This window comes from Lepisma saccharinum, chromosome 25 (assembly GCF_977018435.1).
Source record: "Lepisma saccharinum chromosome 25, izLepSacc3.1, whole genome shotgun sequence".
In the NCBI taxonomy this organism is placed as follows: Eukaryota; Metazoa; Arthropoda; class Insecta; order Zygentoma; family Lepismatidae; genus Lepisma; species Lepisma saccharinum.
This window is the reverse complement of record NC_139253.1, coordinates 42,361,408-42,384,790: the sequence shown is the minus strand read 5'-3', so window position 1 is coordinate 42,384,790 and position 23,383 is coordinate 42,361,408. Positions and strand designations below refer to the sequence as shown.

Here is a 23,383-nt window from a genome sequence, read left to right as displayed (position 1 = left end):
GCACTAACTAAAATACAAACATAATAAAAAGGTAAAAATTTCTATATTTAAAACAATGAAAAGAAATAACTTTACTGTCCATATAATCTAATCTCATGGCATCAGTTACTTGTTCATCTCTCTCCACAATTCAAATTGGGACCCCTTCCCCTCCCTCAAAATTCCTGAAAAGATGTACTGGAAGGTGAGGTTATATGGGGAATGGTATTCACTAGCTAGAAAATTTATGAAAAGCATCCCCTCCAGTTAGCCTCAAGTTTCAAGCAAACATCATCAATCTGAAAATATGATCTAACCATGGATATCAAAATATCAGCAGAATTTAGAGGATCTGCAACATAGAAAAAGTCATTTTTTGTCCCTTATCTTACAATGTGTTGACCAATTCCAATATCAGACTGACCAATATCCTCAAAGTTTCTAGTTTCTACAAAAATTACAACTTATGAGCCGCGATTTAAAACAGTTATAGTCAGACTAGTGTTTACTTACTCTCAATCCATGCACTATATTACACAATTCTTGCTAAAAAAGTTATAGCTCGAGTGAGCCCTTAAAATCAGTAATATTTTTTGTTCTTTAATGTTTGAATGTGGAGTGGATGAAGATGAGTAGATTTAGAAATTCATGAACAAAGGGAAACAGTTGGTTTCATACATGATTTTGTAATGTTTTTGGTAGTACAGTCCCCAACACTTCTGGGTTGTAATTATCACATTTACTTTCAAGTGGTGTTACAGGCCACACGTGTCCGTCTACAAGGTCTGCCACACCTCATAAACTTACAAATATTATGTAGAAATTTCAGCAAAAAATCCAGGCTCAACCAGGACTCGCACCTGCATCTCTGGCATACTGTGCATTTGTTCTAACAACTGAACACTGGCTTCGCCTGAATGAAAAAAAAATAGCCTAGTCAGAGACCTCGAGATCTGGTGCAGAGTTCAGACTAAGGAATATGTGCTATAACTATGCACTTTTGTAGAAGCAAAAAAAACCTTGTAGGAAAAATAATTATGCAATATAATCAACAATAAATCCTATAACAATTGAAATTGTTGTCGGGATACTGCAGAATGACAAAGCCATCATGATGTAATTAAAGTTAGTTACCACAGAACATAAAATATCAAGTTGTGTTAAAAAATAAATAATTTCAAATTTCAACACACAGCATGTCACGCTATACAAATTGAAGTATGGAGGATCTCTTAGCTGCTGAGTGAGTACATGAATTTCTTTCTTGTTTGTTCCCATTATGCATTGCCTGATATTCTGAAAGTAAAGCCTTATCAAATGTATACAAATATGGCTAATTACTAAAACTTTATAATTCTAAATTTTGTCCCACACCATGGCTGTGTGGTCTAAGGCAGTGTTCCGCAACCTATTTTTACTCGCGGCACACCCCAGACGGGCCTAGACTCAACACGGCACACCAAAATGTCTGTCCCCTCAAAATCATATGAATCTTAATATAATTACGAAATATTACATCGTTATGTAATCAATTATTATTATTATAGTTATTATTATTATTATTATAAAACATGAATAGACTTATGCATTTATTAAAAATGTATTAACTTTAATTCACTGTAGAAAATACACATTTCTAATACGAATTTTAAAGTAAATAACTCTACTTATACCTTCAATGCGATACTTGAGCCTGCTTAGCTGCACACAGACGGCTGATTCGTGGCGGAATCGATGACAAAGCAAGCCTCATTTCTTCATCGATGGATTTGAGTCTCTCTCTCTTTGATGTTTTAATTGCATTCAACATCGAGAAGCCCAGTTCACACAAATAAGTAGTTGAAAATGGTAATAACACATTAACTGCCATCTTGGAGATAGCCGGGTATTCACTGCTTATTGACAACCGAAATGTATCCAAAGGCACTTCGAAAAATTTTAATTTCAATGTTCTGTCTGCTTTCAAATCTGCCAGTTCCTCTTGTAAGCGTAAATTTTTCGGAAGATATTTCGAATTCATACTGAATGGATCACGAACCCAGTCAAAATCTTCAACGCTCTCTCCAAAATATTTTTTTGAAAGTCTGCTGCAAGAGTACTAAATGTTCTTTAATTAAGTCCATCAACACCTTGTTATCGTCAGCAAGGGGCCATACAGTTTGGAACATCTCACACGATCCATTTTCAATTGTCTGTATCCACAAGTTCAACTTATTAATAAATCCTTGAATCTTATCCATAATAGTGAGAATATTTTCGTTTCTACCTTGCATTTTTCTGTTTAGTTCATTCAAGTGTACGAAAATATTGGAAACATATGCCAACTTAGATACCCATTCATCATCTGCAAATATATCAGCATACTCATGCCCCTCAATAGTCAAAAATGAAAGTACCTCCTCTTTAAGTTCAAACATTCGCATTAACACTTTACCTCGAGATAACCATCGTACTTCTGTATGTAGCAGAAGTGTAGTGTGCTCTGATCCCATTTCTTGACACAAAACGTTAAAAAGCCGCAGGGCCGTGATTTGTTTAAGTTCACGACTTTTACTACTTCGTCCATCACAATTTTCAGAGGAGATGGCAAAGACTTAGCAGCAATGGCTTCGCGGTGAATGAGGCAATGGTCGGTTCATAAGTTAGGATTTACTTCACGTACTTTACCCACGAATCCTTTCACTCGGCCTGTCATAGAAGCGGCTCCGTCTGTACAAACACTAACGCAGTCCTCCCATGTTAATTCATTAAGGACCACATATTCATTAGTCGTACGAAATATTTCTTCACCGGTTGCTCGCTCGGGTAGTTCTTTGCAAAAAAAAAAAAAGAAATTACTTGCAATTACATCCCCATCAACATACCTTATGAAGGAAAGAAGTTGTGCGTGATCGCCAATATCGGTGGACTCGTCGATCTGAACTGAGAACTTTCGACTGCTCTTTATTTTCTCCTTCATAACGTCTTCGATGTCACTGGACATGTCACTAACTTGGCGGCTGATTATGTCAGCAGAGAGAGGAATTTTTCAAATTTCAGTAGCAGCTTCTGAACCCAGGACTATTTTTACCATTTCTTTACATGCGGGCATTAACAACGTTTCTGCTATTGTGTGTGTTTTTTTGGCTTTTACGATAGGTTCGGCTACTTATAGCTAGCTTCTTGTACTTTTTTGCGAAACACGTACCAACGTAGTCATGAGCGTCACTTGTTTTTTATTTTGTTTCAACAACCGACGAAAATAATTCACATCTTTACTTAACAGAGAGGAATGTTTTGTTGACAAATGTCGTTTCAATTTACTGGGAACCATAGCAGCATTACTGAGTTTTTCACCACACACAACACACTCAAGGATTGGGCATGTTTTGTCACCACACCAAAAAAAACCATAAGATAAATAGTTATCACTATATTGCCGGTGAACTACTTTCAGTTTCTTTTTTTCGGGCTTGATGGTTTCACTACTTGCACTCGAGGACGGACCACTCCGTACAAGGAACTTATCCATTGTAGTAAGACTGGTGTAGCAATCCAATTTCGCACTACTGCAGAGCACAGCTGTGACAGAACTGAACTGATGAAATACTGTAATTGTTTCTGACAATGTGTGGGTCCTTCGGCGAAGGAAAAGAGCAATAAAGTTTAAGAAGCGCCGACAAACAGGCACAAAACAGCCAGCCGTACACAAAAGATGCAGTGTTACAAACAAAGAACTCGCTTGAATAGCTCTATTGTATGATTGGTGCGGGCCGCTAAAAGTCTTACGCGGCTTTCTTTGCAGTGAACACAAAGCTTGCCGCCTGTAACCCATCAAACCGGCCCAATATTACAGGACTAGAATACATATAAGATGAGCAAACTATAACAATATTGAGTAAATAAACTACATTTAATTTCTATGAAAATATAACAGTTATCAGCAAGAATAAACAAGCACCTTCTTACTTAAAATCGACAATTAATTTCTTACAATATTACAATAGTAGGTAAAAGTTCACGTCACACCTTTCACCTTGTGACGGCACACTAGTGTGCTGCGGCACACCGGTTGCGGAACACTGGTCTAAGGCATCATACTTTGGGCTCTGACTGTGGGAAGTGTGCAAGTCCCAGTCACCTGGGAGGAGCATAACAACTTTTCTCCTGAGATTTTGGCCTATGCATGGGACTTGTGGTGACCCACCATCATGAGGAAATTAGGGAGCTACAAAATGAGTAGCATAACCCGGTTTTTAAAACCTACAACAATGACTGAGTATTCATCGTGATGACCACAAGTCAGTAACTGCTTGGATAATCTTGTCAGTCAGTAGGTAGGACCTGACCCTCATGGGCTGTTGCACAGGTTATCATTATTAATTTTAAATTGTATGTTCATAAAATTGTTTTTGAAGTTTATTTCAAAATTTTGCCGCCAACAGAAAACAAAAATTAATGGTGTTTTCCAATTTAGGCAAACCTTCTGGTGTTTTCACTTTAAAATGGTAAAATATCTCAATTTCCAAGGGAACTACATTTGTCATTCAGTCTTCTTGGCGATTTCCAACTCAGTTTAAAACAAAAGGAAACCACTTTTTTAAAAAGTCCATAATTTATAGTCTGCATTTCCATTGCGCTATTTCTGTACAAAGATACACACAGGAATTGTTTTACTTGTATAATGGGGCAAATGCTTTCAAAGGCATATCAACCAGTACCAAGACTTCCATTATATGGTGGGGGAATTAGTTTTGCATTGCCCCAGAAATTCAGTGCATATATGAGGATTATTTAAAAAATAAAAATAAAAAAGTTATTACATACTCATAACTGGCTACTTATATAATTGTGACAGACAAGGTTACTGTATTCCTTTCATAATAGTCTCCAGCCAAGTTTCCAATGAATAGCTGCATGAAGGTGATTCTCCAGAAAGTTGCCATAATATTTATGGTTTACAGTAACTCCCTTCAGCATTGTGTGACAAAGGAGAACAATCTGGTAATCGCAGACAACAAGAATCCTCACTTTAATGTTGCTGGGTGTTTGTAGGAAGTTTTGCTGTCTTGACGAATCAGTATGGCAAACCACTTAACCACTGTGGGATATCATCACAGGCTTGCACAAGTTCTTTGTGACACTTAACAGTATTTCTTTCAAGCGCAACTTGAATTTTGTTAAATGTAATTTGTTCTTTTTATAAGAATATTGTTTGAGAGCGCACTACTTAATATGGCTACAGTCAGCTCAGTGCTGCCACCACACGTCAGTCTGTGGAACTATGACATGTCATGTGTAGAGGCAGGAATAAACTCATTATCTGAATCTATGATTAATTTTATCTACTAGTGACAAACAGTGGGCATATTGTTGAGTAATCACTTGTTTTAAAAAATGATCCTAGTATATATGCAATATTTGATTTAAGAAATGCATGTGGGGTACGTTTTCTTGAATTTCATTTACTGTTTCATAAACAGTATTAGTATTATTAACCAGTGGCAAAGGATGGTCTCAAGAAGATAGAGCATATGTGGGAGCAAATTATATTGTACAATTAGCCCAGTTTTTCTGTGTGCGTGTGATAGACAACTTGAGCAAGTTTATGGTCATGAGGCACTTCCATATCTAACAGTGGTTCACTGCTTTGCCATTCTGATTTGCCAAGAAGCACCTACCAACATTAATGTGAGGCTTCTCATTGTCTACACTTACAAGATCATTTTCCTTTGTCACAGAATGCTGAAGAGAGTTACTGCGAACCATAAATATTATGGTAACTTTCTGAAGAATCACCTTCGCCCAGCTATTTGTCAGAAACAATCAACACTTCTGGTGACATTCAGTTGTGCTGCACCACAACTCAAGGTGCCATACTGCAAATTCAGTGGAGAGAATGCTTGGGATTGGGAAGTGCGAGAGCACCATCCTATAGGGGCTATCCACCGGAAGGAAGTGCCTTCGCATGGATGCCATACTTGTAGCACAAGAACTTCCAGTTCGTAGGCTCACAACATGCCGCTAAAGGGAGCTGAGATTGTGTCATGTATGAAAGGAACGAATGGGTGTGTACGAGGAGGATGTAAACTACGATCAGGGCTAAATAATCTTTCATGGATCTTTCTTCATCCATTTCCTCGAGATCTAGGCACCAAAATTATTGCATTCAAGCTGTCAGGCGTGAAAATTGGAAGCAGGATTAGACTCCGCAGTAATGACAATGGACGTGCAGGAACCCAAAAAGTCGGGACCTGAAAAAAATTCTGTTCCGATCCAGACTTCGGAAAAAATGATAGAGTTTAAAAGTAGTTTATTCCCTACATATTTTTTTTTGTACTAAATGTCCGAAATTTATTGAAATAAGCAGTTTTTATTCCAGAAATGAAAAATAAATCATTACCCGAGGATGAAATTTGTGTGTATAATTAACATTTATTTTAGTATCGGCTAATGTTGAATATTTTCCACCCCTATAATCTCCCAATTTAGTCGGGAAATAACATTAATTTTCCTGTTTTGAACATCAGGACTTTAAAAATATCCCATCCTGTTTCCTTCCCAACCAAATTTTTCTCTCTGTTTTAGTGATATGAGCAAAAATATTACTTTTCCTTTCAAAAGATGCTCGATCATAGTCAGATAGGTTACACGTTACGTTCTTGAAGTACACACGAACTGTATTAAATTTTTGTGGAACCAGATTCCTTTTTGTGTGTGTGTAACCAGAGGAAATACATTTTTGTGCAACCAGAGGAACTATCTTTTTGTGTAACCAGAAAATTAAGTGCGGGTACTATTATTAATTTTCGTCTTTGCAATGGAAATCTTTTCAACATTGATAGAGAAAAGATCCTAGGTTTGAACACCATGGTCAAGCAATGGTGTGTCACTGTGTTTGTCCCATCATTAATTTTTCCAGTTTATTATTCATCTTCATCGTCATGTTTAACACAAACAGCAGAAAACTGACTTAAAATAACAATGAGCATTTTGTATTTCTGCGTTCAAACGGGAACGAAACCAGCAACTGTGCATTACCGCATCCCTCTGACTCGCCATGACTGGAGAAAGATGAAAAAAGCTCCTTTTTCCGTTTTTTATATGTCCATATATCTTGTACTTTTTCACTTAAAACATAGGCTAAATGTATTCATCCAAAGATTTACATGCTTTAAGCGCTCTCGCTCTGTTGAAAAAAATTACTTGCTATTAAATATGTAGGCTACATATATCACCAATGCAACGACGATCAGCAAATGGATCTCATCCTGGAATAATGCCGTATTACTTCCTAGTTGCTCATCCAATTGATATGCAAAGGCCTCTACTTTGCCCTGATATCTCTTATTCTCCTCGTTGTCAAGTGCTTTTATATGTTCCATTTCATCCGATATACAAAACGAGAAGAAAGGCCACAAGTATGCGCTTGAATTACCCGGCCTCCGTGAACCGGAAGTTGTTGTGCTACAGTTCAACAATCGATTGTGCCGTTCGACATGTTTTTGTTTACTCGTGGGTAGCCCCTATAGTCTGGACATGAGTTCTTGGGACTCCGACTTGTTTCAGAAGCTAAATATCCACTATGGGGGCATTTCTTCAAGACCATCCATGACCTAGTACAGGCGATAGGGTAGTCCCTCAGTAATATACAGTAAAACAATTCTGTTGACGGCAGTGGCGTTGCGTGAAGAAAATCATTGGGTGTTCACAAGCAGCCTAAATTAAAATAAAATTTTAACCCCCCCCCCTTCCAGACCGAGATGGGATACAAACACTTAGAAAATTAAGAAAATCAATCGTTGATCACAATCACAGAGAAGAAATCACTAAATGTGAGTGGACACTGATTAATTGAGCATAGAAAAAAGTTTACAAATTGTAGAGTACAAGGAAAAAATAATAAAATAAAGTAAAACAAGACATATGAATATAATAATGCACGTTTTATGAAGAATATGAACCTGGGACCTTGTATTGTGCTAGCCACTTCACCAGAGAGCCCGGCAAAAGTCCATTTACGAAACACAAGTCCATTTTAATTTATTTCGATTCAGTGGTTGAGTTCCAGAACCAAGGGGGGGGGGGGGCAAAGACAGTATATTTCCCTCTGTATATAAGGTTTAGCATAGTGCGGGAGGAAAATGTGGGGCACCTCTCTAATCGCCGTCTCTGTTTCGATTTATCGTTTCCGCTTATCACCCCCCATGCCTGTCAATATCCTCGAAAACAAGGAAATAAAATACTAAGGTAAACAATTTGAATTATTGAAATGCCTTCTTCTCTCCTTATTTAGTGTTGTAAATTATTTTACCTATTGCTAAGAATTAACCACGCCACCATTCCCAATAACCATGATACTAATGAATTATTATTATTATTATTATTATTATTATTATTATTATTATTATTATTGTTAATAATAATTTCAATAGCAATTTGTAATTTTACAACCGCTTTCCTATATTTCATTGGTAAGTCTCTGGCAATGCTCAAACTTCATGATGTGAATTGCAATTTGCGATACTAAAAATTATTGTTTTAAAGTTTACCTGTAGGAGTTTATAAAAATTATAATTTCTTTTCAATAAAAATATAATGGATATTTATCCATACTCGTTTACATGTGTACAAACATAAATATTATTTTCTACTAGCAGTGTCTTCATCTACTTTCTTTTTGACTCGTCTACATTTAAAATGTCGATGTAAGTGTAAATCTGCTCATTTTGGTGATATAGTGTTTGAAAACGAAACCTTCGCCATGCAACTGAAAAGCTTTGTGTGCGCGACAACCTTTTGCAATGAAGTTGTTGAGGAAGTTTGCGGCCTTAATTTTTGGTGAAATGTATTGGAAAAGAAAGATATTAGGCAAAAGGGTCGAAGATTTTAGGAATTACTATAACAATGCAAACAGTGCTTGCTTGCATTATATCTTAAATACTGCTTACTTTTCTCCAATACAAAAGTTAAGGAAATGAAAAATAAGATTCTTGGGAATAGTAAAGAAAATTGTGCCTCTGCCGATATCCGCACATTTAACAGTTGCTGCCATCTGTTGACAGTTTCTTTCAGAAGGAGCACATGCTCCGATTTCCAGCTTCCCCCCTTGGTTTCTCTCGGCTTCTTCAGTGGAGCAGGAAGAGTACAGCAGAGGGAGTTCATAGTGCCAGATGTGCCCCGGACTCTCGCTGTCTAACCTGCTGAGCTTTTCTTGTCAACAGTCGGAGGAAATTGGTAAATTTGAAGCATTGTGAAGACTTTAGGAACTAAAAAAGCTGCTTTGTAAAATAAGTATCTTGAAATGTAGTGTTTTATAAAGCAGAGAAGAAAACAAATTGAAGTTTTTCCGTTTTCAGTTGGGGGTTTGTGTGCTCCATGAACCCCCTTCAGGCGATGCCTCTGGTTGACTGTATGAGAAAATTGCCAGGAATTTGACATGCAGAAGGCTATTATAAAGGAATGCAGTAACTTCGACATCCACAATAACATAAGTAAACAGTAAAGAATATCTAATCATATTTTTTTGAAATGATCCTCATAGTGCAAGCAGTGCTGGCATTACTTCTATTATATCTTCACTACTGTTATTATCCAAATAAATATTTAGTGACTTCCTGGTGAGATGGAAGATAATTTCAGTTACTTAAGGAGAGTGTATTATTCTGAATTATTTCAAGAAGTTACTTTCCTGCTGTACATACAGAGAGGTTATTGCAGCATGACACCGCAAGAGCGTCGGCCGCTTGCCGGCCCAGTCATGCAACAGGTGCCGGCAAATTGCGTAACAGATAGCCCGTTACACAAACCGCTTGTTTTGTAATGTTTCCACTTTTCACAATTATAGTTACAATTACAACTTAAATAAGCACGTACCTTGCCGCAAGGATGCTGGAAAAGGTGTCCTCTAAAATACAAATATTTCTGGCACTTTATTTCTGCCCATATCGCTTCTGACAGCAATGACTCATCCAACATAAAGGATTCAATTTTTCATTCTTGTCTTGCCTTCGAATAAACAAAACCATGACTCTTATTTTGCAGTGCAACGTCCCACCTACACAAAATCACCACACTCTAAACACTTCAATTAGGAGGACGGCAAAAGTCTACCCATAAATGCTAACTTCTTACCAGTCGTTGAACACAGATTCTAGATATCTCAGGGCTTGCTGGGTAAAACGTGAACAACAGCTTTATATATATATATATATGTTTATTATAAACTTATCGTAAGAAAGTCTGTTAGCACACTAGTCTTTAACCTTTATCACTCAAGTGCATTTACATTTGCCATACACGTGCATTCACCACTTCTGGATTCAAAAGGGGGGAAGGGACCATCCAATTTATTCCTCGCAGTGAGGCGCCAGGGGGAGTATAGGGACCTAATTTTATTTAGGGCGCTGTTCGCTGCTGACGTCACGGACTCCCCTGTAAGAGAAAGTAGTATGTGCGCGGTGCCCCCAACCACAGCTAGGAACTGGCCGTAGCCAGCCGGCACCTCCGACAAGCGGGCGCTGGGTAAAGGATTTAAGGATGCCGCGACACCCCCGGCGTTAGCTAGGAATCGGCAAGCCGACCGGTGTCTCCTGTACAAGGGCGGCAGGTTAGGAAGGAGGTCTAGGTGCTCCTAGACAAGCCAGGCAGGTAGAACCTGGCACCTAGACCGGGTAGTTAGGTTGCTGCTAGGCTCTTCTTCTTCTTTCTTCCTCCTTCCTTCCTTCTGGGATGGCTGCTAGGCTTCTGGCTGGATGGCCGGTTTTTCCCAAGATGTTTGCCAGTTGACATCCGGGAGCCAACTGAGCTCCGGTCTCACTGCGCTGGGTTTTATAGTCGCGGTGGCGCATGGGTGGTGAAAATTTTAACTACAAGTACGCGTTGCTAACTCATTTTTTTTACATATTGCAAACTTCGTACTGAGAAATATCAAGGTTTTGACATTGAGAAATCACTAGTGGGAAAATTACTAGATGCACGTGAAAATATAAACTAAAACTGTGTGCATTCAGATAATACAATTAATAATGAGCCTCGCAGGACTCTGCTATTCTAAACAACACGTTGAACAATGTAAATGATAATAATTGATAACATTAAAAAGAATATAGCGACCACGCAGGGTCTAATAATGAGTGAAGCTCGTAAACGTAGAGGTGGAACCGTTAACATTTTCAGAATACATTTAAACTAAAAGCGTACGCCTCGCAGGGACATTCCGCTTAACTCTTTCATCAGATTAAAAAGAATATAGTGACCACGCAAGGTCTAATAATAATTAAATGGCGACCAAGCAGGGTCGTTACATATGCCCCTTCCTCGGGCGAAAATTTTGAAGAAATTTAAATCTTACAATTTATGAAAAATTTTCATGAAACATTGATTTCAAATTCAACAGAAAAAAAAAATGACAGTAATAAGAGTCTGTTTCTCCTACACATTAGTCACTAGGTCATCTTCTTCCCCTACCACTTCTCTTCTTCGCTCCGATGAACACCTGTAGAGGCGAAGGTTGTCGAAGTTGACTCGGTCGATGGGTTGCCTGGTCCTGGGGTGAACTAACATTGCTGTGTTGTTCCAAAGATCAGTGGCTAAATAAGGTCCAATATACACTTCGAAGAGCTTAGCTATTGTTTTATTCTTCCTCGAACTAAGCTTATGATTTCGAACAAGAACCAAGTCGTCTTCGTGCAGCTCGAGCGCATGGCCTTTAGTCTTAAATTTTCGTTTGATATTTCTAGTGCGCTCTTTGGACTTGGCTAGAAACAGCTTTTGATTCCAGTTTGATTTGCGGGTCTACTTCGTTGATAGGCCAGTTGAAATGATCAAGGACTTCGTTAGGAACGGGTCTGTTGAAGAATAATTCTGAAGGAGCATAGCCGGTGGCTTCAGATACCGAATTATTGAGTAGCCAACAGATTTCAGTTAAAAATTTAGACCAACTTTGATGTTCACGATGGCAGAACAATCTGAGTAACCTTACAATTTCTTGATTCATCCTTTCGATTGTATTACTGCTTGGGTGGTAGGCGGTCGTGAAGAAATATCTTATGCCTTTCTGGTCAAGGTAGTCTTTCCATAGTCCTGAAGTAAACTGGGTACCCCTGTCTGACAATATGGCCTTAACTTTTGGAAAGTGGGAAAAGTATCCTCTCTCCATTATATTTATTATCTCTCTTGCAGTCCCTCGCCGTAAGGGATAAACTGAGACAAACTTTGTACCAACGTCTACCAGGGACAAGATGTATTGGTATCCCTGAGATGAAGGTAACTTTCCAATTAAATCTATGGACAGCAGCTGGTGAGGATCCTTCAGATTTATGTGCAGCTTGCCCTTAAGGATTCCTAGTTTATCCATCTTAGTCTTAGCACACGTGAGGCAATCCCTAACATGCTTAACTACATCTGCCTTCAATTTTGGCCAAAAATAACGAGTCTTAATTCGGTTTAAGGTTTTGGCTAGGCCGAAATGTCCCTGCTCGTCGTGATTTTCTTTCTTAACTTTCTCCTTGAACTTTTCTGGAACACACAACTTCCACGTTACTTCATCTCCAGAACTCTTCCTAAACAAAAGATTACCATACCTTTGGTACAACTTCTTAACTTTTGTTTCTGCAGGCGAATCTTGCTCTTCCTTTTGTTCTAGGATTTTGATGACAGGCCGGCAAAAGTCATCAGCTTCTTGAGCTTCTATCCAACTTTCCACCTCCTCTATTTCATCTCGCTCCTGCCAGATGTAGTTCACATGGAAATTTCTGGTTTCTGGTTCCACATCTTCATCTTCCGCTGGATATCTGCTAAGCACGTCAGGAACTAAGTTTTCTTTTCCTTGGATGTAAATAATCTCGAAAGAGTAGGACTGCAATCTGAGGGACCATCTAGTAAGACGGCAATTCCAGTTCTTAGAGTTTTGTAGCCATACTAATCCACGGTGGTCAGTATAAATCTTGAAATGTCTACCCTTCAAATACATTTCAAACTTATTCACTCCAAATAAAATGGCCAAACATTCAAGCTCATGAATTGAATAATGCTTTTCATTGTTCTTTAATTTTCGACTAGCATACTGAACAACAGCTTTATCTTCTCCTTGCTCTTGAAATAGGATGCACCCTAAACCTTTAGTTGAGGCATCGCTCTGAATACAGAACTCTTTATCTAGATCCGGCTGCACTAACGCTGGAGTACTTACCAATTCTTCTTTTAACTGAGAAAAAGCTTCTTCTTGAGCTGGACTCCAATTCCATTTGGTAGCTTTGGAAAGCAGCTGCACCAGAGGTTCTGTCTTCACAGAGAAGTTCTTTATGAATTTTCTTCTCCAGTTTGCTAGTCCTAAAAACTTTCTAATGTCCTTTTTACTATTAGGGCGAGGGAACCTTAGAATGGCTTCATTCTTCTTTGGATCTACCTTGATCTGATCACCAGAGATTAAATGTCCGAGATACACTAGTTCTCCTTTCACAAAATTACATTTTCTTAATTTCACCTTGAGACCGACTTCTTCCAGTCTGCGAAGAACTTCTTCTATGTGTGTTAAATGAGTTGGAAAATCCGAATCAAAAATAAGGAGATCATCAATATACACCGTTAAATACCTTTCAGTCTCAGGTCCAAACACACGGTGCATAACAGATACAAAAGTAGAAACTGCATTCGATAAGCCATAGGGCATTTTTAGGAATTCATATTGACGACCTTTGAGGAAAAGGCTGTATATTTTCTACACTCTGCTCTTAGGGGAATCTGCAAATAACCTGAGGCCAGATCCAAACTAGTGAAGTATCGTGATCCTCGGAATCGTTGTAAAGATTCGTCAATTGGTGGAATGGAGCTCTTAGGAACCACCATGATTGCATTGAGTTGACGAAAATCCAGACAAGGCCGTACACTTCCGTCAGGCTTGTCGACCACTAATAATGGGTTCAGATACGGAGACACAGATGGTTGGATGATATTCCAAGCTTTCCAGAGATCTAATTCCTTTTCCAAAGCTTTTCTTTTGGAAAGCGGTACTGGGTATGGGTGGCGGTAAACTGGTTCAGAACTTTTCAGTACGATCTCGCATTCAGCACTTTCCATGGTTCCTGGTTTCTCTGAGAATACCTCTAGATACTGCAGCAGCACACTGAATAACTCCTGTTTCTGGGAATCGAGCAAAATATTTATCGTTTCGACCTTCTCTCTGAGGTCAGTGGGTTTATACATCCAATCCACTTCTTCATCTTGGATTCTTTGGATATACCGCACTATATCAATATTTAAAGGATTCCCCTCTCTCTGCTCAGAAGTTTTTCCGAACGACAACGTTACCATATTTTTCCTGAAGTTGATTTCAGCCTCGTGCTGTTTCAAGAAAGGCATTCCTAACAGAAGATCAGTTCCAAATCCTTTTAAGATGAAAACCTCGGTACTGAAATTTAAACCACCAATTTCTAATTCCACACGCCTGCTTCCACATACACGCTTCTTATGACTTCCAGAGAAATCTACCAATCGCACCTCTGGAACCTTCTGGATCTGTATGCCAGGTATCTTATCCACTAACTTAGTCCAGATTGAATAATTAAGGATCGAGCATTCACTTCCAGTATCAATCACACAGGTTACTGTAAAGTCCATTAATTTAGCTTTCACCACTGGAGATCTGTATCTAATTTTGGATTCCCTTGCAGACTTCAATTCCTTTTGTAAAATGGTCTCTTCAGTTTCTGTTAGCTGGAAATTTACTAGTAACTCTTGGACATCTTTATCTATTAATTTGGGCCGCTCCATCGAAGTCCCTTGCCTAAACAGGAACGAAGCATTTAGACAAGGTCCTAGTTTGTCTGGCTAGACTGGGACCTTTGATTTTGATGAAAAACCCGCGCTGTTTCTACGGCCTCCTCCTGCTCCGATGTAATGTTTTGTCTAGGAGATGGAGGTCCGCGAATCTCATTCTGCTCACCCGTAAATCTTCGTCTCGGAGGACTAGGGCTACTTCTACCTTCACGGATCCTTCTTGGGTCAGGAGATCTACGTCTTTGGTTTTGGTAAGGTCGGAAAGAGTTTCTTCTAAAATCACGCCTGCCTCCTCTTTCATTAGTGAAACGTTGAGGGCGCTGATAATTACCTTTTGGCCTCGTTTCTATGTTCCGGACTTTATAGTTCCTTGAGGGATTCTGTTCTTTTCCCTTCGGTTCATCTTTGTTCCTCCATGCATCTGGCTCATCATAGATTTCAAAATCCTTCAGGAAATGAGTTAGGTCATCTACCGTTCTGGGCGCATGTGCTAAACAAAGGTTTCGCATTCTATAAGGAAGTTGTCCGATGATCAAATTAAGTACTTCTCCCTCATTAAAGTTATCACTCAGGTTTCTATAGGCCGCATAAACGCTCCAGGCAAAGCTCTCCATACTTTCGTGGACAAGTCTGGAATATCTCCTGTTTCTCACAGCTGTTAGCTGCCGTTGTCTAGCCTTCTCAGAAGCGAATTCTTCTTTGAACCTGGCGCAAAAGTCAGCATAATTCACGAAACTATCAATATTTCCTGCAAGCCAGTGTTCAGCTTTATCAGTGAAGACTCTAGGAAGCAACTCTAGCCTATAATGCTCGGGTACCTGCATAAGTTCAAAGCTGACGTTGAGCTCCCGAAGATATTTTTCAGCTGACTGAGCCTCAATGTCGCCTTTAAATTTAGGAATGTGGGCGATATCCGCCATTCTAGGCATCTTAAAATCTGGCCTTCTTCTAGGTGGCGATCCATCTGAAGTATCATCGTATCAAGGCCTCTTTCTTCCGTCAGCCTTCTTTCTGTTGGCAGCGAATAGAGGTTTCTCAGCTAACCTGGGCGGCTCATAAGGAGTAGCATCCGGATTCAGATCTCTATCCGGAGTAAAAGGGCTGGAATGAACATCTGGAGTGGGTTCTGGCTGAACATTCAATCTTTGGAACTGAACCTGAAGTTCGCTTACCCTCTGAACAAATGTTCCTGTCTGATCTTGTATTTCTCTTCGCAGAGATACTTCAAGCTTCCTTGTCTCTACCCTAAGAGAATTCACCTTCTCTTCAGCTGCCTGCTCTACGTCCTTCCGCAGAGTTGCGGTCATTGACTCCATCACTTCCTTCTGTTCCTGCACGACTTTCTCGATGGATTCGGTCTTCTCTCCCAAATTTTGGACAGCTTTCTCAATGGACTCCACTGTAATCTCTACTTGTCCGCGCCACTGAGATAATGGTTCCAGTTTTTCCTGAAGTACCCCTTTTAATCTTTCCTCAACCTTTACTATATCTTGCTGAGAAGTAATTTGAATACTTTCTACTCCGGCCTTAAGACCTTCTATGTCAGTCCTCTGCTGGGCAAAGAGTGCTTGCAGTTCATTCCTACGCTTCTCTTCTTCTTCCTCTTTTTCTCTTTGTCTTTTGGCTTCTTCTTCCTCTTTTTCTCTTTGTCTTTTGGCTTTTTCCTCCTCTTTCTCTTTCTTTCTTATTTCCTCTAGGCTCTCAATTAAAGCTCGGAGAGTTTCAAAGTCTTTTTCCCTTTTCTCTTCAACGACCAAGCAGGGTCGTTACAGCAGATAACACAAGATTAATCCTTTTGAACACTAGAGTCAGTGGCGTGCCCAAGATTTTCGAGGGGGGAGCTTACGTATACATTATTATGCAAAACGAAAGCGCAGATAAACGAATTATTTAACAGTGTCACTTAATTTTAACGTGTGAATATTTTTGAAGTAAAGTAGCGATCATACACTGTGTGCGTTTTTCTTTCTGAGAGCGCCATTTGAAATAAGCACTTTTCCCCTTTTGCTACTATGGGATAAACTGAATATAAAAGGCTATAACTGCTCAACAACTGCATCTTTTTAAGAAATTTAAATTCTAAATGTAAGAATGAACAAAAAGCAACATTTTATGTAAATTCCGACAATTGTGAGTCCAGGGGGAAACGGGGGCCAAATCCCAAAGTTCTATTTTCCCCGTAATTACGCAAAATTTCTGAACGTCGTAATTTCCATATTTTTTTTTTTTTTTCAAAGTTGCGGCAGGAGCATTACATATCCTCATAGAGTAGTCTTTTGTTGTGCTTCCCTCAAAATTTGGTCCATCCAGTGTCTATAGAGCCGACGCTAGAAGCGAAATTCCTCAGATGTCGCAAGAGCGTCAGCGGCTTATCGGAGTAGTGGTAAGCCGCGAGAAGCCTCTCGATACTACGCGAATGCGACAGCTGTCGGCTACCAGTTGTTTAGACGTGTTCACTTCGGTTTGCGTTTATCAGTACTCGTGTTGTTCAGTGCTAGTGCTTTATCGTGTGTTAATTGTTATTCATTCATTAGTTATGCCGCCAAACAAATATAGTCTTGAACAAAGAGTTTTTATGTACGATACTTACGTGAAAACGAACTCTTGCAGAAAAGTAGTCAGGCGATTCGCAAGAAAATTTCCTGGCAATCCTGTTCCGGACAGACATACTGTTTACAACCTCGTTAAAAGATTACGAGAGACAGGATCTCTTGAACCTAAGAAACGTGTTTCCAGACGACGTGTTCTTACGGAAGAAAAGCTAGACGAAATTGGTGAACGACTTGAACATACTCCAAAAAAATCCCTCCGTCGGCTTGCTCAGGAAACAGGCATTTCAAAATCCTCAGCACGAAATGCCACTAAATTACTTAGATTAAAACCCTACAAAATTACAGTGGTTCATGAATTGCAACCGCGCGATCACGCGACTAGAGTTCGATTCTGTAACTGGATGCTGGATAATATTGTTGCTGGCAGAGTAAATCCAGAATTAATCATATTTTCAGACGAAGCTTGGTTCGAGTTGAATGGCCGAGTAATTTCACAAAACAATCGCTATTGGAGCGCAGAAAAACCTGACCTTGTGCATGAAGTTCCGCTCCATCCTGCAAAAATTGGTGTGTGGTGTGGTTTGAATGCGCACAGAATAATAGGGCCTATTTTTTATGAAGGTACTATCAATGGTGAAAGGTATCGAAGAGACATACTACAACCTTTTTTTGAACAATTAACGGACATTGAATGCCAGCAGTCATTTTTTCAGCAGGACTCTGCTACTGCTCACACTGCTTATGAATCACTTAATTTTATTGCCGAGATTTTTGAGGACAGAATTATCAGTACTGAGTTGTGGCCCTCTCGTAGCCCCGATCTTACTCCTTGTGATTATTATTTATGGGGAACATTAAAAAACAAAGTGTATCAGAATAACCCGCGTACAATAGAGGATTTAAAAGAAAATATAAGAAGAGAAATTGCCAGAATCACACCTGAGGAGCTTATGGATGTTCAGAGGAATTTCATACGCAGATGCCGGAAATGTATTGGTGTTGAAGGAGGTCATTTTCAACATCATTTATAACACAGAAGGTTAGTGATCATCATTATTATTAGTTTTAAATATAATTTTACACTTTCGGTTTGCTTTATGCGCCGCGATGCTGTTTCTGTTACGGACTATCTGTTACGCAATTTGGCGGCACCTGATGCATGACAAGGCCGGTAAGCGGCCGACGCTCTCGCGGTGTCTAAGAAAGATTACATGTCAAAAATAAAGTGCCAGAAATATTTGTATTTTAGAGGACACCTTTTCCAGCATCCTTACGACAAGGTACGTGCTTATTTAAGTTGTAATTGTAACTATAATTGTGAAAAGTGGAAACATTACAAAACAAGCGGTTTGTGTAACGGGCTATCTGTTACGCAATTTGCCGGCACCTGTTGCATGACTGGGCCGGCAAGCGGCCGACGCTCTTGCGGTGTCATGCTGCAATAACCTCCCTTAGTAACTGACAGAACGCTCTCTAGGTGGATAGTCACCTTAAAATATACGAGGGCTACTCAGAAAGTAACTTCTGTTTTTATCTGCTGACAACACCAAAATTTTGAAGCTTCTACCAGGAAATGAACCTGAGATCACTCATACCAAAGGCAAGAGTGCTAACCATTACGCATTGTACTACTGATGTCTCAAGTTTGATACGCCTTGTTTATTTTTACCCATATGTAATGCGTTACTTGTTAATTTTCAATATGAATATGTTTTATTTGTTTGTGTTAATATTATCAAATGTATAGTTTTATTTTATTTATGTGTAATTAAAAGTGACATTGGAAGAAGAAGTCATTTCCGGTTTATATACATTTGTAAAACTATTCAGTCTGGCACAGATATATCTGTTGTTGATTGGGTTGCCATGACAACGAAGAAGGATAAGAAGGCAGAATGTTAAGTGTGAAATGTAAAAAGATGTGTATGTGAGTTACAGCAAAACATACAAGAGAAAGGTTCTTTGGATTTTGAATGTGTTTGTGGTTACATTATATATTATTATAACGATGTGATTGATCTTAATTAAGATGAAACTACGATAAACATTATAAAGGTAAGGAATTATGTTTTCATTTCTTCAACATTACGTCCTGAGATGACTCAGAGTCGACATAAAGAAATCTCTCATAACTCTGCTGTGCACGGGGATTGGTCAACTACCGTGACGTGGTAATCCAGTGTTGTGCACCAAAGGAAACGTCACAAGCTTTTGTTGCCAATAACATAATTCAAAGATAATAAATACAACGTTGTCTGAAATATCACATGTTTCATAATATTGTTACTAAAATTAAAGTATTTTAATTCAGCATGAGGTTTTATTACAAAGAATATAATTAATTTATTTACTAGTCTAAACGTGAGAACAAAAATTGTGAAGCCCCTCATCATAACCCCAATCCCTCTATAATGTTTTTATTAGAATGCTTGGGTCATACAGGAAGTGGATGCAACTACATAAGGTTGTTCAGGATATATCTGAATGACTTCCAAGGTGTACTGACCTCATGAAATGCCATGCTGCCACCACCAGCATCGTGGACTATTGTCCTACATTGGAGCTCCCATTATAGAAAACTATGTTGGAGAACAGGCATGGAAATCCTTTCCATTTCTCTCTAAAGGCTTTCTGCAGATGTTTCAAACATAGTTTCAAAAGTCTGAATTCACAGGAATCAATAGGACTGGCATTAGGGCTTTTCATAGGAATGTCCTGAAATGGGATAACATGGATCTCTCTTTCCTGCTCCATCTCCTGATGAAAGCAGAGAGATGTTCGGCCGGTATGGCTTGAGAACTTGTCCATATGAATGCACACCTGTTGAGTGTCCCTGCCGTACAAACTAGGGATGTACGTATGAAAGATGGAAGTCATACAAGATAACTGGAAGTTGGGAGCATTCACTTTCACATTTCTGTCCACCTTACACATTGGCAACTTCCACGCATAACCAAATCTGTTGACAAGCATGAAGCCCCTTGGAAAAGTGCACTGGCAGTAGTGAACTAAGTTTCTGCGTCCCTTGCCATAGGTGTTACAGTATGTAATCAACAGAATATGACCACTGACACTGAGGCAAATATATGCTTCGTCAATTGTGATCACAATTCTCCATTTAGACCCCACCAGGTGTACGTATTTCTTAAGAGCTTTCTGCATCTGATCCTGTGTTTGGCAATGTGGCAAGAAAGAAGGTGGTAAATATTAAACTGTTCAACCTGATCAACACACACCTTCTACACTGTTAATTTAATGCATCATCAGTCTAATCTCCATGTTTCTTACCCATTCAAGCATACTCATTCTTCTTACAGGTGCTCTCATTTCCTTGTTATCATATTCTTAATATTATGTTTCAGAAATGTACTGGAAGAACCCAATGGTTGGATATTCAAACCACAATTCTTATTAGTCCAATCTCTAGAAGATATTGTGTACAACAAGTTTGGACACCACATAATTTCTACTCACAAAAGAGAGCCTGGACAAAACAAAGATGCAGTGAGGAATGTATGTTCACAACTACCATTAACTGTACGAGCCAAACTCCTACAGACAACACTGAATATCATACAAGAAGAGCAACTGGATGACTTAGAGGGGCATCCTATAAGTTTGTATATTGCTGAAGTCCTGTTTGCAGACCACTTCAATGGCTTAGAACTGACATTCACAAAGGAATTTGACTTGCAATATCTCAATGGATTGCTGAACCTGCTTTCAGAGACTGGAAGAGATCTCGTAAGATTGAGATTTTTTTTTGATAACACCTTTAGCTCAAGACTCAAAGACATTAGCCGTTTGAGAGAAGTACTAAATGGATCCAATCTGTGTAAGTTGTGCCTGACTAGAATCTGTGATGATGATATTATGAAACTTGTAGGTGAGACTTGTGATCATCTCCAGTATTTAAATGTACGGAATTCCCATGTAACTAACAAAGGTCTACACTTTCTCACTCAAACCTTGGAGAAGTTGCCTTATGAGGTGTGTTGGGTGAAAACTGACTGGAATAGCACTGTATGGGGTGTACCGAATGTATTCCCACCTCTGAAGGAACTTCTACCACCTGGAGAATCTGAGAAGTGCTACAAGAGGAAGAAAAGGGCACTTTGCAGCACACTAAGGTTTCTGGACTTGACCATGTGCATGGACATAGACTACACTGGAATCATTGCAGTATTGGAATTGGTCCCGAACCTAAAATCATTTTCTATGATGGATCTGGAGCCATTCTTTAGGAACTTCAGGCAAGCCAGGATAGATGCTGGCATGGGAATCAAAGGACCAAGTCTACCATCACTAAGTTTTGAGCATTTAAACATTGAAAATATTGACACAGAGATCTTCAGCCTTGTGGAAGACATGTGCCCTAAGACAAAGCAATTAGAAGCAAAAGAGTTCAGGATATCGCCATCAGTGTCCCTACCTCTGGCAACATTAAATGCATTCCCACTTCTCAAAGGCATTATCCTTGAAGGAACTGAGTCAAATTACCAGGACACAGACATATGGACTCTGGCACCGAACCTGAGATCAAGACTAACAGATTTGTGTATTTCAAATGATGCAGAAATATTTAATTTAAAATTAATAATGAAGGCATGCCAAAATCTAAAGTATTTGATATTATGTGCCTCCTGTTTCTTGTGGTCTAATGTAGACTTAATTGGAGAAAACCAGAAATATTTTTCATTGGAATATCTAACAATAATGGCATTAATTGGGAGTATAACTGGCGAATGTTTACTGAGTGCCATAGAGTGTGCACCAAACTTAGAAATATTCTGTGCAGACAATTTAATTGAGAGACCCAGGGATTTCCTGCAGAAATTATGTGCCATTAGGGAATCTCCAAGTATCAAACAGTTTTTTATATTTCAAGGAATCTTCTTGGAAAATGAAGAACAATTAAATTACTTCCTTCAATACTATAACAAAATAAGTCACGTTGGAAGGCTACCATTCCAACCAAAGCAGTTTTCTGGGAAAAAATGAGAAGACGTTCATCGTAAATGTTAGATTGGAAAGTTAAAGCCACAATTTCCGTCAACTTATTATTCACCAAAATGTCTTTCTAATTCTTGTTAACACTGGTCTCTAATGTAATTATGAAGTACAATAGATGCATATCTTCAACACTACTGCTTGAGAGTTTTTTCTTTAGGTGTTAAGTATTACAACAACAACACCAACAAAAAGTTTATGTTACACCAGCTCTGTCAAACTGGTCCTTCAAACATTCCTCCCCAACTACATCATAATTTGCTGCAAGGGCTGCACCCTCACTGTGCCAAACTTGCAAATTAATTTTATGTGTTAGCTCCGACAGGTTATTAACATTCTCAACAACTCGGGAGACGATGACAGTGTCTTGACCAATGCGTTTAGCTCTTTGAGAAGAGCCAGCCTTTTATACTGTTTCTGGGGTACAATCTAGACTTCCCCTGCATTTCTTTGTGTGTTGTTTTTGTCCATGCAGCTCCCTTTACAACCTGCATTTTTATCCATTCTCAATGGGCTCCTTATCCTCTTCTTTAATTTAAGAGGGTGGCTACTCACTGGGAATTCCTTGAATTCCAAGAATTATGCATGAATTATTGGCTCTGGTAATTATGTGTGAATTCTGCATGAATTTTTCTCAGTAGGAGTGAAAAATTGCAACTTCTATTAACCCAAATCCCATTGAATTTATACATATTTATAAATGCATTGAGGCAGGTTTTTAGGAAAATTAAGTTGCATGGAAAATAAAACAAACTTCTCTCAATCCGTTTACTTTGTTAGTGTCTGGAAAACAATATATCTGACAGGCGGGAGACTATTGTAAGATAAGATATCTTGAAGTTGGTTAGGTAAATTCGAGTTCGAAATTCTTGTACAATTTACAATTTTTCCTGCATTAGTATATCCCATAACATTTGTGATGTGTGCTTGCAAATGTATTTTAAGTCTGAGTATGTGAAAATATCAAATGTAAACTCCGCACTTTAAATTAAATATTTTAAATATATATGTCATATAATTGAATTGAACTACAATTTTTTAACACATTGGAATCACACAGACCCTTTATATTGTTAATATATTTG

The 23,383-nt window shown here is 38.8% G+C and overlaps 1 protein-coding gene across 1 annotated transcript; it reads left to right on the top strand.

Moving 5' to 3' along the window:
* The first annotated feature begins 1,094 nt into the window (after positions 1-1,094).
* Positions 1,095-22,423, top strand: LOC145978672 (uncharacterized). The gene is made up of 2 exons (XM_083111445.1): positions 1,095-1,222; positions 20,651-22,423. The coding sequence occupies exons 1-2, from the start codon at positions 1,200-1,202 to the stop codon at positions 22,287-22,289; spliced, it is 1,662 nt and encodes a 553-aa protein (XP_082967571.1). The 5' UTR covers positions 1,095-1,199; the 3' UTR covers positions 22,290-22,423.
* The last annotated feature ends 960 nt before the right edge of the window (positions 22,424-23,383 follow it).

Bases quoted from the DNA above. Each gene is read 5' to 3' on its own strand.
- LOC145978672 (XM_083111445.1), top strand. From the start codon at position 1,200: ATGGAGGATCTCTTAGCTGCTGA. The intron at 1,223-20,650 runs GTGAGTACATGA...ATTATGTTTCAG, and splicing joins GAGGATCTCTTAGCTGCTGA to AAATGTACTGGAAGAACCCA.